General features: G+C 44.9%; 1 protein-coding gene across 2 annotated transcripts in view; it reads right to left on the bottom strand.

Annotated features, from left to right (window-relative positions):
* Positions 1-24,096, bottom strand: part of DPP10 (dipeptidyl peptidase like 10) — a 503,938-nt gene that overhangs the window by 376,829 nt on the left and 103,013 nt on the right. For both annotated transcript variants that reach the window (XM_061612954.1, XM_061612953.1), the window contains exons 2-3: positions 14,319-14,433; positions 4,056-4,151 (exon numbers count right to left, since the gene is read on the bottom strand). In XM_061612954.1, coding sequence (XP_061468938.1) covers positions 4,056-4,151; positions 14,319-14,343 — 121 coding nt within the window. In that variant the 5' untranslated portion in view covers positions 14,344-14,433. The remainder of the gene's footprint in view (positions 1-4,055; positions 4,152-14,318; positions 14,434-24,096) is intronic.

The following is a 24,096-nucleotide window of genomic DNA, read 5'->3' as shown; positions in this document are numbered from 1 at the left end:
TCAAATACAAGTTAATTTTGAAGGATGGCTGCGTTTCAGTTCTCATATTGTTTGGAAAGTGTGAATTTGATAGATTTGGTTTTAAATGTGAACTGAATCAAAAAAATTTCCCCAACCCTACTTTCAAATGAATTATAGGAGCCCTGAAACAGATCCTGCAGTTGGGCAACTGGCAGGGAGTCAACAACACTTATCAGTGAAATAAAGTCCCAAGATCCACCACGCATCACCTTTCCCAAAAGCATTTATCACTATGTCCATGCCAATTTATTTGTACGTTATAATTTTTGCAACCGAATCTTCATGCATTCCTTAATAGCTTTGCCTTTTTGTAATTTTAAACCATCTAATAACCATTTTAATACCTCATCATTCAACGCAGCACCGTATTTTAAGCAAATTAAGACCCTTTCCTCCCATTTCTACTTCTGTGGCATATCACATCCTTCTCTTTCAATGTGCCCTTAATCTTACACATTTTGTACACTCACTGGCAGCATTTTAAATTTTCACTTTTTATTAAATGTTGAAAATCAATACTACTAAAGTAGATGCACTCTCATTTAACATCCTCAAAGGCCTGACAGACATCTAGACCTCTTTTCAGAATCACATTAGAGAACAGTGGCTGATCTGATGGGATTTAATTATAACATAAAAGACATAGGCCACAATCCAGAGAGCCCATTTACATGTTCTCAAGGGATTGTGCATGCAGAGCCAGGCTTTCTATATATCTCTTTCAGTACATTAGGCATCAACACCTGTAAGCAGCTTGCAAAAAAGCTTTTTTAAAGAAAAAAAATCAGCTAGGAGAATGGTGATGGAATGCCTACTGTGCAGAAATTAATAACAGCCCATTTGTGTGTATGAGGATCTGGCATCCTCTTCTCTTGATCATAGTTGTAGTGAAAATACCAGTGTTGCAAACTCAATGAGATGATATTGAGAAGAATGACTACTGCTATCTCTTAAATGTAAAATGGTGAGATTTTGTTTTCAATAGTATATGAACTGTCACCCAGCATCATCAATATAAAATGAACACTTTGAATTGAATTTATCAGCATGAGAGCTTAGCTGATGATGGGGTCATGATCACCTATTGACATGCAAAGAAAACTGAACGAATTGATATTTTCTTTTATTTTTGAGTAAATCTGTTCAATCTACATCACTGTTTTTATGTTTAGTAAAAATATATGAACATCAAAAACTAAAGTTATGAAATAAACTATTGGGTCAGTCCTATATTGATTGTTGCACCTATCTTGTCAGCTCCTCAACCAATCCAATAACAAGTGCCATAAAACGATTCCCCAGAAGCCTGACTAAATTCAAGTTTCATTCCTGTTTATGTTCTTAATGGTCAAGCAAGCTTTAACTATGGAATAAAGTATACATTTCCTGATCTTACTGACCAGAACAAAAGCCAATAGACAAATAGTAGGCCCATATATTAGTATGTTAGATTTCTATTGTAAAATCTAACAGATACTACTTCATACATAAATAACCCTTTTCACCACTACAATACTGATACAGAGAAACAGATTTCAATATACATTTCCCAAAAGCACTGTCATCTGTTGACTGCCATCTGTGAATTTTTTATATGTATGGGTTTGGATTGGGAAATGTATTCACCTTGTAAAGGTGAGAGAGAGTAGTATATTTGACTCCTTTACTTTACAATTGAAACATTTATATTCTTATATTAGATCAGTCCAAAGTGACACTTAAAGTTTGATACTAGGCATGTTTGCTGTCTCCAATGGGACTTTCTTCCTAATAACAGTGTTAATTTCAGCCTTACAGTTATACGCATATAAACATTATTATAATATCCCAGAAATCCCAAAGTGACAATGAATTACAACATATATTGGTGTTCCAAAATGGCTTTCCTTTATCATGATGCATGATCCTGTATGGGTGATCCTGACGTGCCTCTCAGGCTACAGTTCTGACAACTCACTGATCTCAGCTTTCACACATTCTCTCATTCCTATAAAAGTGACCACTCCTGGGAGAAAGCCACCCAAACCATTTCAATTTCTGCTTCAGTTAAGCATTTTTCTAGACATATTTTTCTTGGAGCTGCAGGGAATAGGAGGAAAGAAAAAAATGGTTGAGGAAGGTACCTTTCATTTGTGCAACAATTGGATATAACCCAATCTCATTTACAGAAATCAGTAATATTTGAAAAACAGATTACCGATATTTTGCACAAATCTCATAGCTATTGTTTTGGATATACCACGTGCAGAGATCGCACATGAGATTTACAAATTACATAGTTCTAGTTTTTATTGCTAACATAAAATGAAAACCATTATGTATCAATTGGTGGAGGAAGAATACACATAATTTTAATACACAATCCAGTATTAGGTTACAGCACTGATATGTCACAAAGGTAGATTTTGAAGATATTTTATGGGGGGAGAGGGAGAGGGGAGGAAGCAATACCAAAGAACAATTAAACAACCATGAAAACCATCAGAACTCCTCAAGGTTTAGCTACACATATTAATTTGTCTACTCCATATTTTAAGGTTTCCAGAGTATTAACAACATTCTCTTTTATCCAAATACTTCGGATGTTTGTCAAAATATGAACAAAAAGTATTACATATATACTTAATGAACACTGCAAGGAAATTATTCATAGAATCCAAATAAAGATAATGTAATGAAAATGCCAACCTGTTCTTCTGTCAAATATTAATAATAATTAAAAAAACAGCATTTGCTGCTGGCCCTGTAGAAGGAATTAAGCAACAACACTTAGAACCACTCAATACTGTTTCTCCCTAATATCTGGCTATTCGACACTCCTTCAGTAAGGAGGAGAGAAAAGGAGAAAGAAGGGAGATGTGATATATATGAGGTGAAGTGCCATAAAAAGGGTAGTATTGATCTAGGGGACGGAAGAGGAGGCCCAGGTTGAGACAAATGGGTAAAGAAAGGAGAAGCAACAGTATGCATCAGACTGAGTGGGCTACAACATTCAGATTATGAGATAAGGGCTGCAGGATGCTGAATTTTTAGGAGCCTTTTACCCTCTGCAGAGACTTCAAAGGGGCTCTCTGTAAGAAACAATAAGCTGACTGGTGGTTATAGGGAGTCTCTTTGAAGGTGTGAGCCCAGTGCCAATCAGATGATTAGCACGGAAAGGGCATCTTCAGACACGGCTGATGTAGCAGATTGGTGATATAGCAACCTCCCTTGATCTTTGACAGATGTCAGTCACCGGATGTCATTATGATATTAGGTCATTGACAGATGGGTGGTCTCATGCATCTGGCTCAGCTGGCCCACAGGGGGTGTGGAAAATCCATTTTAAAATCACTGGTTTAAAATGATTTGATTTTACAGTTATGTTTTTTGCTGTAATTAAATTGTATTTTATGTTATTGTGATTGTTAACATTATAATAGTGGCTAAACACAAAAGTGGACAGGGTTCCTGTACTTTTAACAGCTATGTAACAGAGGCAATTTCAGGAAGTGAAGCTTGTAATTCAAGCATATCAATTTATCAAGGTTCTTTTTCTCAGCCAATTATATTCCTTCAGCCTTCTCTCCTCTGTACTACCTGTTCCTAATCTTCCTTATATTTCACTACATTTTTTCCAGTTCTCAACCTATCCTATGTGGTTTAATCACAACCAAACTGAAAATGTTTCCTTCTCTCACAGAAGATGGACTGTAAGCTGTTTAGTTTCCGGAGCAACCCACCTGCTTAGTGACAATAATCAGTACCACAATGCAATATGAATCAGAAGGTTTTTTTCCATAATTGGAGTATAGATGCAGATGTGATATCACTAATTACCATACGACAGAGCTTGGGCACCTGAGGTTTCATCACATAAGTCATAGGTTGTCCAGCACATGAGACCAATCTTCAATTAGAAGAGAATTTCCATATTAAGACCACATCACCAGATTAAGAGATTGTTTGGCATAGCAACTAGGTTTACCTCTGATATTCCCATTCCCAGATCTTTCTATTCAATGCTCATATGCTTAAGAATATGTTCAACATACCATTAATCCATTTGGCTTCTGGATTGTGAACTATGAACTCTTTTCTGAATAGGTCTTCTAAAGACAACCTGGTTTCTGATGAATTTGACAATTCATCTAAAGGGAAAAAAAACAAAAATTGAATATCAAAGCACTTTTTAAAATAACAAATAAATACAAGCCTGTTTCAATCGCTGAAAACATCTTCACACTTTCAATACACAAGACCAGACTTATATCAGCAACTGAATATTCTCCATTAATGAAAAGGATATACACAGAATTGTATTTCACTGCCCACACAAAAAATATTAATAGAAAAAAATTACATCAAAGTTGACTAGCTGTAGTATCTCACATGGGAATACCCCTCCCCCCCACATATATATCTTTAAACTGCTGAAACCAGTTGCTGCTATCTAGGGTATACAAAGCAAAATGCAAAAACCCTAGATGTATATAACTTGTCACAAGATTTTTCCTTTACAAGCATGCAGGAAAGCCTTCTGAGTGCCAGGCTTAGCCAGCTACAGGGCTGAAGGCTGCAGGAGACTGAGCTAGTGTCCCCTCTTGCAGACCTGTAACCAGGTCCCCTGATACAGGTAAGGTCACAGTCCAGGGGATCTTGTTGTTTGCTTCAGTTTCTTTCTCTGACATTTTGAAGTCATATATTACTAGGTAACTTGCAAATGAGAGACCTTGCAAATTAAATGCCGAATCTCACATAATATGTTTTTTTATTCAGGGTTGTTGTTTCCTGTTATGGCAAGACTAAGTAATGGCAACCCTTTAAATATTTGCTACATAGATCTCTCCTCTCAGCTTCCCTTTATGAAACTGCCATGTTTACTTCGCCATTATATTTTTTTCCTCCGAAAGGCAGAATACCTGTTTTGGTGCAAATTTGTATCTTCAAGAATTCATACTTATTTTAACAACTGATATTCCAAACACTGGTCATAGCATTTTACTGTAGGACCTTAATCAAGCAGAGCAGAACCTTTTCCATATTTCTCTTGTTCATGAGCCATGCAACCTCTTTAGCTATTTCTGCTGCTGCCATTCTTCATTTAATCAGGGATGTTCATGAAATTCTCTCTAACTGAAATTTCTTCCCAGATTTTACATTGAGGGTTCTGAATTTCCTGCTGCTAATGGCAAAACATGTGTAGAAGGTTTGAGTATGAGTAAAACAAGAACCAATAATGTTGTTGGGTTCTCTCTTTCATTTAGCAGTGGTCAGCATCAGAGGCTAGCAGGAAATTACCACCTGATCCAGAGCTATCTTCTATATTAGGGAACATTAATATTCAACATATACTATTACTTAATAAGGGGGGGTTCTCCTTGGCAACATTTTCTGAGTCTTCTAGTTGTTTTGCTATAATCATTTGTAGTGTAGGATCCTGTAAATTTATTTGCAAATCACTAAACATTAAATCAAACATTTTTGAAGCCCTACAAGAATCATATTGCAACCTATGGACAACACTTTAAACCATTAGATAGATGTAGCAGCTTTGTTCAGGAGTCTGAAAAGATGGCTTTGTTGCAGAATTGTTTTTTAAAATATATTTTATCATATAACATTCCTTAACATTGTATTGGCAGCCACACATTTCACTTGAAAAAAAGATACATGTTTTTGTGCATGTGAATGGGAAACTATACATTATATCATTGTCCAACCTGATTTTTTGTACCAAATCTCAAGACTTGTATGTTACATTTGTCTAACATTTCAGTAAATGTTGCTCTGACTTCAAAATTTTTAGAAATTCACAATGAGCAGTTAATACAATGCAAGAATTTTTTTTCCTCTTCTCACTGTAAAAATTGTCTGAATGCTGTAACTAGGGAACTTTTCCTTTTATATCTTTATGAATTCATTGCTGATATTGAGCGCCAACAAGACTTGGGCTTGTCCTCTAAGTATGCCTCAATGGACAGAGCGCTACATTTCAATAAACCCGCAAATTATCTTTTTACACTGTCGGTGCAAAAACATCACAGAGCTTTCACATTGGGACATTTTAATGTTCTCCCTTCTGCTGTCCTGGAGGGCAGATATATATATATATAAAAACCTACTACGATTGTAAGTGCCCTTGTGACGCTGGAGAGGTGGAATCAGTGACCCATGTCCTCCTACACTGCCCATTTTATTCTGATCTACAAAGATCTTTAATTGTACGTCTCCTATCAAATACCCCAGGATGATCAGATGCATTTTATGTCCTCCTACTTCTTTCTGATCAAAATACTTTTATCACTTCCAGTGTTGCCAAATTTTGCGCTGCAGCGATCAAAATTCGCCACGAACTGACCCCAGCCACCTTGTAATTCTTGGCTGTTCTGTTTTGTTCTGCATTGGATTTTATAACTATGCCTTTTATAACTATGCCTTTGATAATTCTATTTTATAGTACTGTGTTTTAACAATTTTATCTGACTACCTCATGCTGGTCACTGACCGTAACAATAAAGATTATTATTAAGACTGGGCATCAAACATATGGTTAGAGTACTCAAGATGCCACCTTGCTAGTCCTTCTTGTTCACACTCTGGCTTAGCAGACCTAGTGAACTGGTAGCCTCCAGTAAAAGCTTAATTGGCACCCTCTCAATGATGCTGTGCAGAATTTGAGAAGAAACAACCTATGCATGAGATATAACAGTCAGGGAGAATGAATGCTCTGCTTGGTCTTTTGTAGGAGGTGACATTTCTTGAGCAATGACTTTTCTGTGAGGCTGGCAAAACACATTTTAGGGATTAATGGAAAAATTTCTACATGCTGACTGCCACTAAGAGCTAGCTGTGAGTGCCAGTGGCATTGTACACACAGCCCCCACATTGAATTCACATATGCAGAGATCTCTACACCCTGTTTTCTGTGCACAAGACTAAGGACTGTATCGTGTTGTCTTCTGAGTAACTATAGCAGCTATATTGTACAAACTGAGAATTCAAGGTAGTCGCACTGCCAAAAACAAAGATCCCAATATAGCCCCCCACAGTCCTCTAGAAAGTTTGTTTTAGTTTTAGAATTTATATACTGTATTTCAGGACACAACCGCCCCTTCAGGTTCATTGAAGTGCTTTGGTGCTTCAGTCAGGTATGGGTTAAGAAGTTAAGAATGATCTTGCCCTCTCTTCCCCCTCTCCCTCTGTACAATTACTGTTGAAAAACATGGGTGCTTAGTGTGTTTAAAAATTATTGATGATATCTACTCCTGTATTACACTGCAGGAAATACGTTACTGAACTTAGTGGTCTTGGAATGCAATCCACCAGGTATTGCTCTTATAAAACCATATTATTTTCTTAACTGATATTTCACCTATAGCTCTTTATATATCAAAGACCAAGGCCACATTTATTTTTTTCACAAGAATATCCAGCTTGATATTTCACATAGCTGTGATTCTTTTTTAAAATTATGCTTGGAAAAATATTCTGATTCTGCAGAGATTTTAGGCTGCACTTTTGGTCTGTGCAATTATTCTTGATTTTTACTGGTAGGCCACAGAGAATATCGTCTTTAGTATCTCCTACTGCAAAAATGAAAGCACTGGGTGTTCTGATTTCAGCATCCAATCCACCCTATATCTCTTAAATCTCCTAATCCAGCTACTTATATTTTGAAAATCAAATATTTGAAAGTGAGCTTTTTGTGTTTTATGATACGTGTCTTTGAAATCCCACTTGGCTCTTGACTATTGCAGGGTTCTGTTTCACTTTGCAGTGTTCACTGCTCTGTTTCTGTTCCTTTCTTTTCTTATAGATTTCCATTTACTCTTCTCCTCAATTCACTTCTCCTGAGTCTCCTTTGCCTTCCTAGTATTTATTTATATTTATTTATAAAAGTATTTATATACCCTTTCCTCCCTGTTCCCCCGTTAACTCATGAAGAACCATATCAGTGTTATGCCACAGCTGTTTCTGGCTATCTCTCAGTCTGTCCACCTAAAACTCTGATTGGTTTCATATTCGTATTCTGAAGGACAGAGCCACTGAGAAACATTACGCGGCTTTGGAAAAATATCTGACCCTCATAAGGGAATAATTCAGGTAAAACCATTGCGATAGTCCCACTCAATATAATCAAGAGGCAGCTGAAATGCACGACAGCTATTATTACTCTGGCTACTCTCTCATCATGAGGGTAAATACGGTGTGCAAAAGCAAGCACCTTTATCTTTTGTGAAGATATCAGAGCTCTGTCAGCTCTTTGCTATCTAACATAATTTATTTTTAAGGCTGTCATCTTTCTGCAGTTCACAGCACCATTAGCCAAGTCCCGCTCCACTCGCCCAAGCGCAGCCCGGGCAGGCAGGGTGCAGTTGCAGCCAGGGGTTGAAGTCCTGGCTGCCATCGTAGGTGAGGGCAGCGGTCATGCAGCACACACACAGTGCACGCATGGCATGCTGCATGGGGGTGGGGCATTAGGGCTTATCTAAAGCCTGCGCTGCCCCCTTAGTCGTCCTCTTGGCTTGCAATGGAGAGGAGAGGAGGACAGAGCAGTGCAGGACAGGAGCAGGAGTGGTGAACATTTTGTTTGGCCGCACGTGGTCGGTGCCATTTTGTGGGGCACCACTGCCTTCAGTGGCAGCACATTCTGGGGCTCCAGAATGCCCTAGGGTGTGGGGCAGGCCAGGGATTAGCCCTCCCTTGACTGGCAGTAGCAGGAGCAGCAACAATTTTGTTTGTTGCATGTGAGCAGTGCCATTTTGTTTGGTGCCATGGGAATTTGCGCCTGCAGCAGCGGCGCCCTGGAACTTGGGGCAGGCCAGGGATTAGGCCTCCCTTGACTGGCATTATATAGGCTTTGGGGGCCTTTCAAGCCACCCCCCATGCCTAGGGGGGATTAGAGGGGAGGAGGTAGCACAGGCCTTTCGGGCTTTTCAAGCCACCCCCCTTGCCCGGGGTGCAGTATAAGGGAGGAAGCAGCACAGGCCTTATGGGCCTTCAGGCCTCCCCCTCCCATGCCCAGGGTGGTTTATAAGAGAGGAGGCAGTACAGGCCTTTGGGGCCTTTCAATTCCCTCCCCCCATACACCCAGGTTAATTCAACTTATTTAATGGCTTATCATTATTGATGGCAATATATAGTTTTCCCTTCCTCAGCAGCAGACATGCCACCTAAGAAAGGTAGAGGAGGGGCGAAGGGCAAGGGTAAGGCCCCCAAGCCACCGCCCAAGCATCCCCCCCAGTGGCAGTGTCATCTGATGCAGATGAGGTGCCTCCATGGGCTACTATCTTAGCCTGCTTGGAGGCACTGGAGCAGCAGAGGGTACACTCAGGCAGGCAGGAACAGTTGCACACTGATCCTCCAGTGGCTCCATCAGCAAGGTCTAAGCAGGCTAAGGTGGGATCGAGGGCAAGTGGAATGGGTTCCAATCAGAATGCTGTGAATTCAATTTTAGCATGGATGTACATGCTGGAAGCTGAGCCTGGCATGGCCCCCCTGTTGGCACCTGATGATGCCAGTCCCTCAAGACCAGCCAGCTGTGGTTTCCTTACCAGGGAATGTGAGAGGTGAGTTGCCAGCACATGCTCAGTGGCCTGGGTGGCCAGGTTGGGGGATGCCACCTTGGGGGTTTGGGGTTCTGGACCAGGGATGGCCTTTTTCCTAGCCTTGTGGGGTGGAGGCAATCCCCATGGCTGGGGTAGGACAAGGAGTTGAAGGTTTGGGTCAAAACCAGCAGGCACCACTTATGGCAGCATGCAATGAGGAATGGCAGCCTCCTGGGACTGGTCAGGCTGCTGCTGGGGTTGCCTCAGCAGCGAATTTAGGCCAGACATCAGAGCTGACGGCTACTTCTATGGTAGCAGAACAGTCAGCCAAGGAGGCCAGTAGGGAGGTGGTCATGGACCCATTGAGATCCATTGCTGAGGACACTATTCCACTTGGGAAAACATCAGCGCTGCTCAGCTTCCATCTACCCCCCACTACAAAGGAAAAAAGTTTGCAGTGGGAGTTTATGGACTTGTTCACTTTTCTTTACCGAGAGCCTCCGAAGAAGGAGGAGGAGGAGGGGGAGGACAGGGAGCAGGACAGACTCAGGTGTAGGAAAATGGACCGGATGTGGGCCAACTGGCTGCTGGCCTACTTGATTTACGCTGGGGTTATACTACAGAAGCAGCTGTGGAGGGGTCCACTACTGCTTAAATATTTAGATATCATTTATAGGAGGGTGTTCTGAGTTTTCTGGCTTTGCGTGGCTATCTTATGACAAGGCCTTTCATATGTGGACTGCATTCAACAAGGCCTTGTCATGGGACAAGAAGGAGCCTAAATTATGGGTGCAATTCATGGTGGCTGCTCGGGCTATGACAGGAGACAGGAGTGATAGTGGGCATTTGTTGAGCAGGCAGGCAGTGGCTACCCTTCCCCACTGGAATGCAGGGCAAGGGGTTCAACATTGGCTGCTCTGCTGTGAGTTTAGCTCCCGGGGCTCCTGTGCCCATAATCCCTACCGTTTCAAGCACAAGTGCTTGATATGCGGTGGCTCTCACTCCTGCACTAACTGCCCTCGGGCAGACCCTTTAAGGGAGGGATCAGGGACATGCATGGGGGTAAAAAGCCACCCCCTGTAGGAGCTGCTCAAGGAAAAGGCTTTCTCTCTGGTTAAACTGGAAGTACTTCGGGCTTTGGTGATAGGCTACTCAGTTGCTGGGGATGCATGTTTTTTGTTACAGAGTTTTTCTTTTGGTTTCGGATCCCATACTCAGGCTCACATATTGCCTTCATGGCCCATAATCTTAAATCTGTTTTAGGCATGGAAGGTATTGTAGAGGGTAAGATTGATAAGGAAGTTCAGGCTGGTAGAGTTCTGAGCCCTTTCCCATCACCCCCTAACTCAGTTCTATGGGTGTCCTCTCTTGGCATAGTGCCCAAGAAGGTTGCCAAGGAATTTAGATTGATTCACCACCTCTCTTATCCATGGGGGCAATCCGTTAATGATTTCATACCAGACAGCCTTTGCACATTCCACCTCTTTCAATTCTGAAGTGTGCATAGTGCATGAATGCGACAGAGGTGCCCTCAAGGACAAATATGACATCAAGTCTGCCTTTCATCTCTTGCCTGTTCACCCGGATGGTTTTGAGCTGCTGAGATTTCAGGTCAATTTTACATAGGGCATTGCTTATAGGCTGCTCTAATTCTTGAGCGGTATTTGAGCGCTTCAGCTCAAGAGACGAGTCAGCTTGGATGCAGTGGTGCACTATCTGGATGATTTCTTGTTTGCAGCTGGGGTGCGTTCCAGTGAATGCCAGCACCTGATGTCCCAGTTTTACAACCTGACTAGGGAGTTGGGGGCCCCCTTGGCTACAGAGAAAATAGAAGGCACGGCCCCTATTTTAACCTTTCTAGATATCAATATTGACTCTGAGGTCCAGTGCTGCAGGCTGCCCAAGGATAAGCTCAACCAATTGCAGCGCAAGATCCAAGAAGTTTCAGGTGCCAGGAAGGTTTCTCTTTCTGCCCTCCAGGAGCTGGCAGGGCATTTAAACTTTGCATGTCTGTCATCTCATCAGGCTGGGCATTTCTAAGGTGGGTGTATGATGCCGTGGTGGGACTTTCCCAACCTTACCACAGGTACAGGGTTACAGCAGCCTTATGCGCTGACCTGGCTATGTAGTCCTCCTTCTTGCAGGAGTTCAGTTGCAGGAGTTCAGCAGGAGTTCATTCTGGAAGGAGAACCTGCTCCTGGAGGTAGAGCTACAAGTCCACTCAGACGCATAGGGAGCATTTGACTTTGGGGTTGTTTTCAGGTCTTCTTGGTGTTATGGGTACTGGCCGCAGAGCAGGATTCAGGAGGTGGTAACCAGGGATTTAACTGTTCTTGAATTCTTTCCCATCGTGGTTGTGGTCTACTTGTGGGCAGAGAGGCTGCAGAACTCTACTGTCCATTCCTGGTTTGATAACATGGCCACAGTCCAGGTTATCAACTCCCTTACATCTAGGAATGCTAGGGTTATGGGTCTGGTCCATTTCTTTGTTCTCCAATGCCTGCATTTTAATGTTCTTGTTTGGGCATGGCATGTACCTGGTATTTTAATTATTTATTACATTTATATACCGCCCCCATAGCCGAAGCTCTCTGGGCAGTTTACAACAATGTATTTTACAGCAAAGTATTGACAATGGTGTTGCTGACGCTCTGTCACGGAATCAGATGGAGAGGTTTTGACAGCTGGTGCCGTTGGCCAGGGCTCAGCCGGATGCTGTGCCACCCCAGATTTGGGAGATTGGAGAGCGGAGCCTATCCATTGCACCCAACATGCTGACCAGCTATCAGAGAGAAGGTAGGGAGCTCCAGGGCCAGCAGGAACTACACAGAGATATGGCCTATTCCTGTGGATCACCTGCTGGAATTCCTGGTGGATGGCAGGAGGAGGGGCCTTTCTGTCAGGACACTGCGAGGTAAGCTGGTGGGGCTTTCATTTGTGGCCAAGGCAGAGGGCTTTCAGGACCATTCGGAGGACTTTTGGGTCCATTAGGTGCTGGCTGGCTGGGCTAGGGAATGCCGCTGCCCTTTATCCCTGCCGCGCTTTTTCGCCTAACCTGCTACTGGGACTGTTAGGTCAGTGGGTCGCCATATGCTCTTCCCCCAATGAGGTTCAGCTGTTTTAAGCAGCGGCCCTCACACTATTTTGGGGGGCATTCTGCATCGGGGAGGTGATTGCAGGGTCAGACTTATCTCTATGTGCCCTCCTGTGGTCCGATGTTAGTTTTGAGGGGGTTTGTGCCAATATTAGGTTGCATTGGTCCAAGACAGACCAGTGCCATAAAGGGCACGCCATCATGTTATTGCCTTCCCCAATGCCAGCCCAGTGCGGGCTTTACAACACTTTTTAGAGGTGAGAGGCACAGCCCCGGGCTGTTCGTTTATTCATGGAGGAGATTCCCCTCCAAAGTTTCAGTTTTTGGCGCTTACCAAACTAGTGCTTCAGGGCCTAGGAGTGAACCCTTTAGGGTTTGGGACCCACTGTTTTAGGATCAGAGCTGCCTCCCTGGCAGCAGGTCTTGGGTTTTCACAGGCAAGGCTGCAGCCCATTGGAAGGTGGAAATCTGGCATGTATAAGAGTTATGTTCATCCCTTTGGTAAGCCTGGAGGTCTGGGAGCCTAACTGTTTGTAATTATTTTGTTTTTGGCAGGTTGCTGGATGGGGACAGAGCAGATGTGCATCCTAATCTGTGGCCATAGCATGGTCTTCTGGGAGGGAGAGAGTTTGACGAGGCCTGGGATTGGGGAGGGGTTGGGGATTAGTGTTCCTTTGCATCTCAGATGGCGGGGGGGGAGAGAGAGAGATAAACAGGGGAAAGTATCACAAAAGATTGAAAGTATCAGCATGGGGCAGATTTTGCAACTCTTCCCATACTGTCTTTCAACCTCTGATGTTGGGATTTTGACAAGTGGATGGGGTAGCCCACCTGTCAATCATGTGAAATCAGAATTATGTCATGTGATTGTTATGTAGGTTGCCCAGCCTACCTGTCATTTGGCCCACTGGGTGGGAGCCAAAAAGGTTCCCCACCCCTGATCTAATGGGTTAGTGTGTGGGGATTAGTGAGGTTGAGGGGGTAGAAAGGGGGTGGCTAGTGGTAGCTGGAGGTGGGGTTACTGAGCAACACACAAGCAGGGGCAGAGCTCTTAGTATAACTATACTTGAAGGGAGTGGAGAAAAGAAGGCTTTTAAATAGTCCAGCCATTTCTACCTGACTTATAGCAGCACTAATACTCCAGCATTAAAATGTGCCCTCTGGTCCAAAAAGGTTGGCAAAGCCTACCCTAGCATCTAAATTAAGATGCAACATTCTTTATCCATCTGTTGATCACCAAATACCAGAAACTGGTGAAGAAACACTCAACCTTCACCAGCCAAACACACGTCTATCAAAAGGGACGTGAAATCATACTGTGGGGCTGGGTTGACTTTATTCTTTTCATTTCTTAACAGATGTTTCTATCCAGGATGCAACAAGAGTGAGCATAGCTAAATGTCATTGGCCATTGTTTCTTTCTATAAGGTGCACTCATAGAAGTTCAAGCAGTTGTTTTTCTCACTGTGACAATTGAAAACATCATTATCCTACACAGATCCCTTTATCACCAAGTTCTTCTTGTGTATATTATGAATAGGTCTGAATGTATAGAAGTCAGAGTTCAAAATACAGAAAGATAATAAATCACAGAAAAGAATACAAAATGCTAAACAGTAAAACACAATATATGTGTTTATATGGTATGTAAGTAAATAATAAATAAATTCTACCTGGTGTTAAAAGAATTACAGACATTGTGATGAGTGAACATACAACTAGAATCACCAGCAGTGCAATTGCTATTCCCTTCCAGTTCCTCTGTGGCGGGCTGTTGCTTCCAAGTTCCTGGGGGGATTTAAAAAAAAAGAAATTGTTTCATAATTACATATAAAATAGTATCCATAAAATACATACTTCTATTCATAGTTATAATAACAGTATGAGACTATTATCAGTCCTTTCACAGCAGTTCATTCATTATTTAGAGGTATTCAATTCCTTCATTTTTTACAAAAGAAAATCAATCCCCTACCTACTCATATCAGACATACACACCTAAATGATAATCAAATTGAGTGTATAGAGTGCTGCCCAACATTTGAATAGTGAAGATATACTTTAGGAGAACATGAACTAGCACTTTACAAGATAATTAGGGAAATAAACTATAGTAATTAATTATAATTCTGTTGAAAGTAGCATGAGTCACAAAGGTTGAAATACATATGGTTCTAATGTGGAGTGTTAAGATTCCTCTTCAGAACCACAAACATTTACTGCCTGAGGATTTGAACATTTCATTTTAAAGTGAATGCAATTCCTTTCTCTATATCATAATGTGTTGTATAAGCAGCTCCCATATTACTCATAAAAATCAACATTATTCTGTAGAAGCACGAGGAGATATTCCAAAATTGCAAGTATATAAATTCCCCTAGGATATGTGTGCACCCCAACTCCTATCCACACTAGGCAATCATGGCTTTTTTTCTTTTAATAAAAGAAATTTTCTGTGTGCTAGTATCTTAAATAGACAGCAAGAAAAGAATAGAAAAGCCCATGCTAGAAATTGAATTATGTCACTTTTACATACTATCAGAAATACAGAGATGACTAACACACATTTTGTAACATTCTCATGGACTGAATAGCAAATTATAATGATGTTGCATGCTGTAATCCAGGGCTAGCACTATCAGCAGGCAGACCACCTAAGGACAGAAAGAAAAGTTGCAAGTCCTGTTGCAGGACTAAAGCTCAAGACTGAGCTTGGTTGTGGTTTGCAGTCTCTCTGTAGAGTTACAGGGCATCTGCTTAGTTGAAAGTAGCATGCAAATTCTAGAGGTCTTCATACTTCAAAAGTTCCTGCCCAATGTCAGAGCAACTTCTTTTGCATCACTTCTAATCCTACTGAGCCAGCAGAGAAGCTACACTGCAGCCCAAATCTCCTGATGATGGCCCCCAGCGGCTTTACATAGATATTGAATAGCATGGGGGAGAGGATAGAACCCTGTGGCACTCCACAATTGAGAGGCCAAGGGTCTGAAACCTCGTCCCCTAATGCCACCCATTGATGCCTGTCTGAAAGATAGGAATGGAGCCACCGTAAAACAGTGCCCCCTATTCCTAATCCCTTCAGATGATCTAAAAGGATACCGTGGTCGACGGTTTCGAAAGCCGCTGAGAGATCAAGGAGGACGAGGAAGGTATATTCTTCCCTGTCCAACGCCCTCCTCATATCATCCACCAGGGCGACCAAGGCTGTTTCAGTTCCATGTCCAGTCCTGAAGCTCGATTGGAATGGGTCTAGATAATCTGCTTCCTCCAAGTGTGTCTGTAGCTGTTTGGCCACCACTCGCTCAATCACCTTGCCCAAGAATGGTAAATTAGAGACTGGACGGAAGTTATTCAGCTCTTGAGGATCCAAGGAGGGCTTTTTCAAGATGGGCTTTATTACTGCCTCCTTGAGGGCTGATGGCAATGCACCCTCTTCCAAGGATGCATTTACCACTGCCTTGATCCTTTCGTTCAGCCTCTCTTTACAGCTCATAATGAGCCATGATGGGCAAGGGTCCAATAGACAGGTGGTTGGCTTCACAGTAGAGAGCACCTTGTCCACTTCCTCGGAGGGAACAGGCTGAAATCGATCCCACCGGACCGGAATGCAACTGGCCGACTCTGGCTCACTTCCTGTGTCCACGGCGTACGGAATTGTGTTCTTCAGGCACTCGATTTTATCAGCAAAGTGTTTAGCAAATATGTCACAAGAGGCTTTAGAGTGCTCCATGGGTACCTGGGCAACTGGACCGACCAGGCTTCGGACCACTAGGAACAACCTCCTGGGACAACACTCTGCAGACGCAATAGAGGCAGCAAAGCCTAAGCGATAGATCTAGCAAGAGCAGCCCTCTCTTGCTCCATGAGGTGGAGTTGGTTCGCTTGCAGCCAATAGGCCTCTCGCCTCCCGCCGCTCCCAGGCCTCCACCACGGCTCTCTCCTGGTCCACACAGCTGCGCTATCCCCACTCCTCGCTGCCTTCCCGGCACGCCCAATGGCTCCTCTTCCTCATCGAGGCCAAAGCGCCTCATCGTCCTTCTCCCAGAGCGGCCGGTGGAGGGCACGCTATGCCGCGCTGATAGTGCTGTGGCCTCTCCCCACTCCTCCGCTGTGAGCCACAAGAAAATGAGGCGTACGACGCGGGCAGTGCTGCCGTACCTGGGCTGCGGCCCGGGTCCACCGCTCCACGCCCTCAACCAGCCGGCTCTTCCACTCGAGCAGGGGGTGCCCCAAGTCTGCCAAGGAGGCGCCACTCTTCCTCAAGAGGCAACCAAGCGGCGGTGGCTGGAGGGCCACGGCGGGAAGCGCAGGCGGGAAGCGCAGGCCGCAGCAGCGGCAGGGAGGTGCCGAAGAGGCTGCCACCGAAAAACACAAGCTGGGATGGGACCCCCACAGGGCCGGCACCCACCCGCCCTGCATGCCCCAGACGGCAGCGGCCCCCTGTGCCCTCCACCCCCCCGCCTCCCCGAAGGACCCGAGTAGGAAAACGAAGGCGGGACGGGAAGACTCCCAACAAGGTGAGGAGCAGGCAGCGGAAAAGTGTGCACAAAGTTAAGTTTGTTGTAGCTTTGCAAGCGGCTTAAGTCAGGCCAAAGTGCCTGACATAAGAGTAGGATAAATGCTGTTTGAGCAATCTTCCGGCCAGCAAAGAGAGCTAAAGTTGTCTCATTCAAAGGCGGCAATTGTTAAAGTAAGTATTGTTGTTGAGTGTAGAAAAAAATCAACGCTTTAAAAGATAAGCTACGGAGCTCCTGGCGTAGTGTCCTCCTGCGTCGCCATCTTGGTGTAACCATATCACCCACATCATACACACGTTCTCTGGCTGTTCTATCATACCAGTAACTTTGCTTCAAACTTGCATCCTTATCCAGCTCTTCCCTGAACTGCTCTGCCTCTTCACTAGAGACCATTCAATACAGTTTGTCTCTTTTAGCAGGCCTGCCAGGGGTTGCTATGGCGACCTTAGGCTCGATAACAGGTTCCACCCTGTTTTCTTCGGCCTCTGTTAACATGGTTTCTGTTGCTTTGCCAAGTTGTTGTCTGGTCACCACATATATTTTTCCTTGTGCCCCCATAACATCTCTTCCCAGTATCACTGGTTCTTGTTGTTGGGCATTAATACCTACTTTACATATTTCCTCCTTTCCTCTCCACTTTAATTTTATCAGGGCCATGGGTATGCTTTCTGGTTCACCCCTCACTCCTTGGATTGTCACCGTTTCCTGAGGTACTATTTCCTCAGATTTTATCAAATCTGGCCTCAGTAACGTCTGAGCGGCACCAGTATCAAGCAATGCCCAATAATTTGCCCCTTGCACACTCTTCTTCCCTCAGACTCAAATCAACGTCTTTTACATTTGTCCAGTTTATCTGGCAGAACTGAACCTTCTTCATTTCTAACTCCCTTGGTTCTGTTTTCACTGCCCTTCCCTGAGCAGGATTACCAATGGGGTTGGCAACCTCACATTGAAAACGTAGGTGCCCCGGTCTACCACATTTATAACATAATTTCTGCTCCATTTTAGGGTACACAGATCCACTCTGGGGTGTCCTGTGCCCTTCAGACTTTATTAGAGGACTCACTCGCTGTGGTACCACATCCTTTCTGCCACCATTATATGGTCTGGGTTTAAACTCTCTTGATGTTTTCCCCACCCAGCCAGTTCTATTGGAGGCAAAGTGATCTGCCAACTCTGTGGCCTCTTGAACAGATGTAGGGGAACGGTCTTTGACAAGGAGCCTTATTTCTGGTGATAACTGATGGTATAATTGATCCAGTATCATGAGGCTTTTCACCTCTTCCACTGACTGAGCTTTGGCACTTCCCATCCACTTTCCAAATATGTCCATCAATTTTGCTCCCAGTTCAACAAAAGACCTCCCTGCTTGGATCTGACAGTTTCGAAATAACTTCCTAAAGTAGTCAGGACCCAGTCTGAATCTTTTGTACACTGCCTCTTTAAACTCGGCATATGTGATGGGCCTGTCTGAGGGGAAATATTGGTATACCTCTGCCAATTCCCCTTTGATCAGATTTGATAAATATTGCATATATTTATCCCCTGGTAGCCCCCACATCTGAGCTGCCTTTTCGAAGGTTTTATTATTATTATTATTTATTAGACTTATATACCGCCCGACTAGCAATAGCTCTTTGGGCAGTGAACACAGAAAATACAATAAAATCACATAGTATAATACAACATAAACATATAAAATAAAATAATTTAAAAACAATCACAGCAGATTTTAAATTAAATTAACTTAAATTAGTATGCCTCGGAGAAGAAGAAGGTTTTAACTTGGCGCCGAAAGGATAACAATGTCGGCGCCAAGCGCACCTCCTCGGGGAGACCATTCCACAGTTTGGGGGCCACCACTGAGAAGGCCCTAGATCTTGTCACCACCCTCCGGGCCTCCCTATGAGTCGGAACCCGGAGGAGGGCCTTCGTAGAAGAACATAGAGTACGGGCCGCTTCGTATCGGGAGAGGCGTTCCGACAAGTATTGTGGTCCCGCACCGTATAAGGCCTTATAGGTTAATACCAACACTTTGAATCTGGCCCGGAAGCATATTGGCAGCCAGTGCAGGCGAGCCAGAACAGGTGTTATATGCTCGGACCGCTTGGTCCTTGTTAACAATCTGGCCGCCACATTTTGCACTAGCTGTAGCTTCTGAACTGTCTTCAAAGGCAGCCCTACGTAGATCGCGTTGCAGTAGTCCAAACGCGAGGTTACCAGAGCATGAACAACTGATGTAAGGTCCTCCTTACTCAAATAGGGACATAGCTGGGCTACCAACCGAAGTTGGTAGAACGCATTCCAGGCCACCGAAGCTACTTGAGCCTCAAGTGAGAGGGAAGAGTCTAGAAGGACTCCCAGACTACAAACCTGTTCCTTTAGGGGGAGTGTAACCCCATCTAGGACAGGGTATGTATCCACCATCCGATTAGAGAAACCATCCACCAACAGCATCTCAGTCTTGTCAGGATTAAGCCTCAGTTTGTTAGTTCTCATCCAGTCCATTGTCGCGGCCAGGCAATGGTTCAGCACATCAACAGCCTCACCTGAAGAAGATGAAAAGGAGAAGTAGAGCTGCATGTCATCAGCGTACTGATGACAATGCACTCCAAAGCTCCTGATGACCGCTCCCAACGGCTTCATGTAGATGTTAAAAAGCATGGGAGACAGAACCGACCCCTGCGGGACCCCACACTGGAGGGCCCACGGGGTCGAGCAATGTTCCCCAAGCACTACCTTCTGGAGACGTCCTGCCAAGTAGGAGCGGAACCACTGCCAAGCAGTACCTCCAACTCCCAACTCCGCAAGCCTCTCCAGAAGGATACCATGGTCGATGGTATCAAAAGCCGCTGAGAGATCAAGGAGAATCAACAGAGTTACACTCCCTCTGTCTCTTTCCCGACATAGGTCATCAAACAGAGTGACCAAGGCCGTCTCAGTGCCAAAACCGGGCCTAAAACCCGATTGAAATGGATCTAGATAATCGGTTCCATCCAATAGTGCCTGGAGCTGGCCCACAACCACTCGTTCCAAGATCTTGCCCAGGAATGGAACATTCGCTACTGGTCTGTAGCTACTGAAATTTTCTGGGTCCAAGGAAGGTTTTTTCAGAAGTGGTCTCACCACTGCCTCTTTCAGACAGCCAGGGACCACTCCCTCTCGTAAGGAGGCATTTATCACTTCCTTGGCCCAGGCAACTGTTCCATCCCTGCTAGTTTTTATTAGCCAATAGGGGCAAGGATCCAGTATCGAAGTGGTTGCATGTACCTGTCCAAGTACCTTGTCCACGTCCTCGAGCTGAACCAACTGAAACTCATCCAATAAAACATGATAAGACTGTGCTCCGGACACCTCATTAGGATCAACTGCTATAAATTGAGAGTCTAAGTCCTGGCGGATGCATGAGATCTTATGCTGGAAGTGCTCAGCAAACTTATTACAGCGGGCCACCGATGATTCTACCGTGTCCTGAAGGCCTGGATGGAGTAGCCCTTGGACAACTCTAAAAAGCTCCACTGGGCAGCAGAGAGATGACTTATTAGTGGCAGCAAAATGTTGTTTTTTCGCCGCCCTCACCGCTCCTACATACAGCTTGGTAGAAGCACAGACCAGCGCATAGTTGCATTCGTCGGGAGTTCGTCTCCATCTCCGCTCAAGCCGCCTCCTATCTTGTTTCATCGCTCTCAGCTCTGGAGTATACCAAGGAGCTGTATGAGCTCTACACAGGAGAGGGCGCGCAGGAGCGATCGTGTCAACAGCCCAGGTCATCTCCGCATTCCACAGATCAGCCAGGGCTTCGACAGGAGCGCCAGTCCTCTCAGCCGGAAAATCCCCCAGAGCCCTTTGAAAACCTTCTGGATTCATTAGTCTCCGGGGGCGGACCAATTTAATAGGTCCCCCACCCTTGCAGAGGGGAAAGGCTACTGACAGTCTAAACTTCAACAAGCAGTGATCTGTCCATGACAAAGGGAGAGATGTAAGACTCCCCACTTCCAGATCACTATCCCCATGTCCAGTAGCAAAGATAAGGTCTAGAGTATGCTCCGACACATGTGTTGGGCCACTAACATATTGAGACAGCCCCATGGTTGTCATGGCTGCCATGAAGTCCTGAGCCGCCCCGGACAAAGTAGCCTCGGCATGCATGTTGACATCCCCCAGTACTAATAGTCTGGGGGATCTCAGCAATACCTCCGAGACCACTTCCGTCAGCTCAGTTAGGGAAGCCATTGGGCAGCAAGGTGGGCGGTACACCAAGAGGATTCCCAGCCTGTCTCTCTGGCCCAACACAAGGTGCAAACACTCCAGACCAGTATTTGTATGGACATGGTGCTTGGTGAGTGAGATGGAACTCTTATAGACCACAGCAACCCCACCTCCCCGACCCTCAGATCTACCATGGTGCCGAACCGAGTACCCCGGTGGGCAGACCTGGGAGAGACCAACTCCTCCCTGCTCACCCACCCAGGTCTCAGTTATGCATGCCAGATTGGCTGCCTCATCCACAATCAGATCGTGGACGAAGGAGGTTTTATTATATACCGATCTGGCATTTAAGAGCAGCAACTGTAGATCTGAGAGTTGGCTGAGAGGACAACCAACGACCCTGCGGGTGTGAGAAGGACCGGAACAAGGCACAGCCACCACATGTCTGGGCCGTGTTCCCCTTACCTGGCACGTCCTTCTCACAAAGCCATACCTCCCTCTGCCCGTTACTACGGTAATTGGGGCCCCCTCAAGTCCCCCCGCTTGATGGAAAAACCTCCCTCCGAGGTTTACCTGTTCAGGTAAATCTGTGGGTCTTGTCCAGGTTCAAACACCGCAAAATCTTTTGATGTAACCTTTATTTTGGTTTCATTTCTGTCCTTTCATGTTTCATCAGAATGAAACTTCTCTCTTTCAAATTTTAACTTTTCCACCTGTATCTCAGCATCCAATGCTCGTTGCTTCTCCCTCTCCTCAAACCCCATTCTCATTCTTTCAGTATCCATTCTCATTCTCTCAATTTCCAACTCCCGCTGTTTTTCCTTCTCTGCACCTTCCATCCTCAATCTCTCAGTTTCCAACTTTAACTTCTCTCTCAAATACTCTATATAAGCGGGATTGCTTGAGTACCCTTCTGGGTTCTCTTCTCTGACAGGTTGTTTTTGTTGAACAGATGCGAATGCTATCAATGCTACTTGCAATTCATCTACCCCTTTACCCTCGTGAGGTAAATTGAATGTTATGCACTTCTCCACCAGCTCCTTTCTTTTCATCTTTATATATTCAGTTATGTTTTTAGGAGTTCACTCGCACTTTGCCACACACTCTTTGCCAGTCACTCTCACAAGTAATCTTTATTTGTTATTTCTTTTAGCCACACCACTTTTAGGGACTCTCTAGGGTTCGAATCCCACCGCTACAGCCACCACATGTGATGCCCTTCCCTGGTTCTCCCTGTCAGGTTCCCACCTGCTTGTGGCTACTGCCTTTCACTAGGCACCACCAGGGATACCACCAGTCCGGACCGTCCTTTATATGGTTTCTCACTCCGCTCTAGCACAGATCTCACTAGATCCCCTGCTAGGCAGCACCACCAGTCACGTCCTATAACCAATACTCCCAGAGACTTTGCTTGAGTCTCTCTCTAGCTGGTTACTTTTGTGACTGCGTGCTTATGCTGTTCCCAACCCCCTTGTATCTTTATAGATAACGCATACAACTCTGGGTTGCTCTGGATACTTGAATTGTTATTATTCCTCCCTTCACCGCTGCCACCATTAGATACTGTTTCTGTTCAGCCTTGGTAATTACCTTTCCCTCCCTTCTGGTATGTATATCCCCCAGCCAAGGATCAGGCCTTTGGTAAACCAAATTAAGTATTTATTAAATATCAGAAATAACAAGATTAGTTTTAGAATGTTTCACAAGCGTATGGTTTCATCTATTCCTGTTTTGTACTTGACTTATTATTAATCAGAACTCCAACTCCCTCTTTCTCCACACTCCTGACCTCCACCCTCAAACACCTCTTTCTCCACACTCCCAACATCCACCCAGATTCAACTGTCATTCTTCCATTTATACTCCCAGCCATTCAAACGCTCAGCCAATCATCCAGCATTCTACTGCTCATGTACTCCCCCCTCCTCTTTCACTCCGCTTACCATATGTCTTCTATATAAACAGCACTTACCATATTTACACTGTAAGCAGGAACATCACAGCCTGTTCCTTTGGAGTGTGGGGGTGTCAGAAAGAGGCTAAGGCGGTGATCAGCTGGAGCAGGCTGAGGCGCGATCAGCTGGAGTGTGGGCTGATCAGCTGGAGCTCAGGGAGGTGAGGCTGAGTGGTGGCGGCACAGCAGGAGGCTGAGGTGGCGATCAGCTGGAGCACGGGGAGGCCAGGCTGATCAACTGGAGTGCGGGGAGGCTAGGCTGATTGGTGGTGGCGCAGCAGCGCGAGCTTCATGCAGGGAGCTTTGTTCGCACCTCAGCAGAGCCGCGTTGATGCAGCAGCTGTGGGAACAATCAGCTGGACTGCGGGCGAGGTGAGGCTGAGTGATGGCAGTGCAGTGAGCGAAGGCGACTCTGAAATGGGAGAGTGGCTGCGGCAGCGGAGATTTGGCGCGGGACTCCTGGCTGGCCTTCTGGCCTGTGTGGTTTGAGGGAGCAGTGAGCCTATTCCCGGGGGCTGCGAGGGTGGCATCCCTGGGGGGGCATTGGTGATCTCCTGCATTTCTGGGAGATGCAGGTGACCATCTGTGGGTTTCTTGCCACTCTCAGGTTTGGAGTTTTGCTCCTCCTGGGGGGTGGTAGCCATTTTAGGGCAGCCAGCTTTGGGGGTGGCTGTTTTAAGCCTTTTTGGATATGTGGGTGGCCATTTTGGGAGCACAGTTTGTTCCTTCATGCGAGTGGCCATTTTGGGCACATTTTGCTTTCTTGTGTTC

The sequence above is a fragment of the Rhineura floridana genome, chromosome 2 (assembly GCF_030035675.1).
Source record: "Rhineura floridana isolate rRhiFlo1 chromosome 2, rRhiFlo1.hap2, whole genome shotgun sequence".
Lineage (NCBI taxonomy): Eukaryota > Metazoa > Chordata > Lepidosauria > Squamata > Rhineuridae > Rhineura > Rhineura floridana.
Note: the sequence above shows the minus strand (reverse complement) of the source record. Positions and strands in the feature narration are given on the sequence as shown.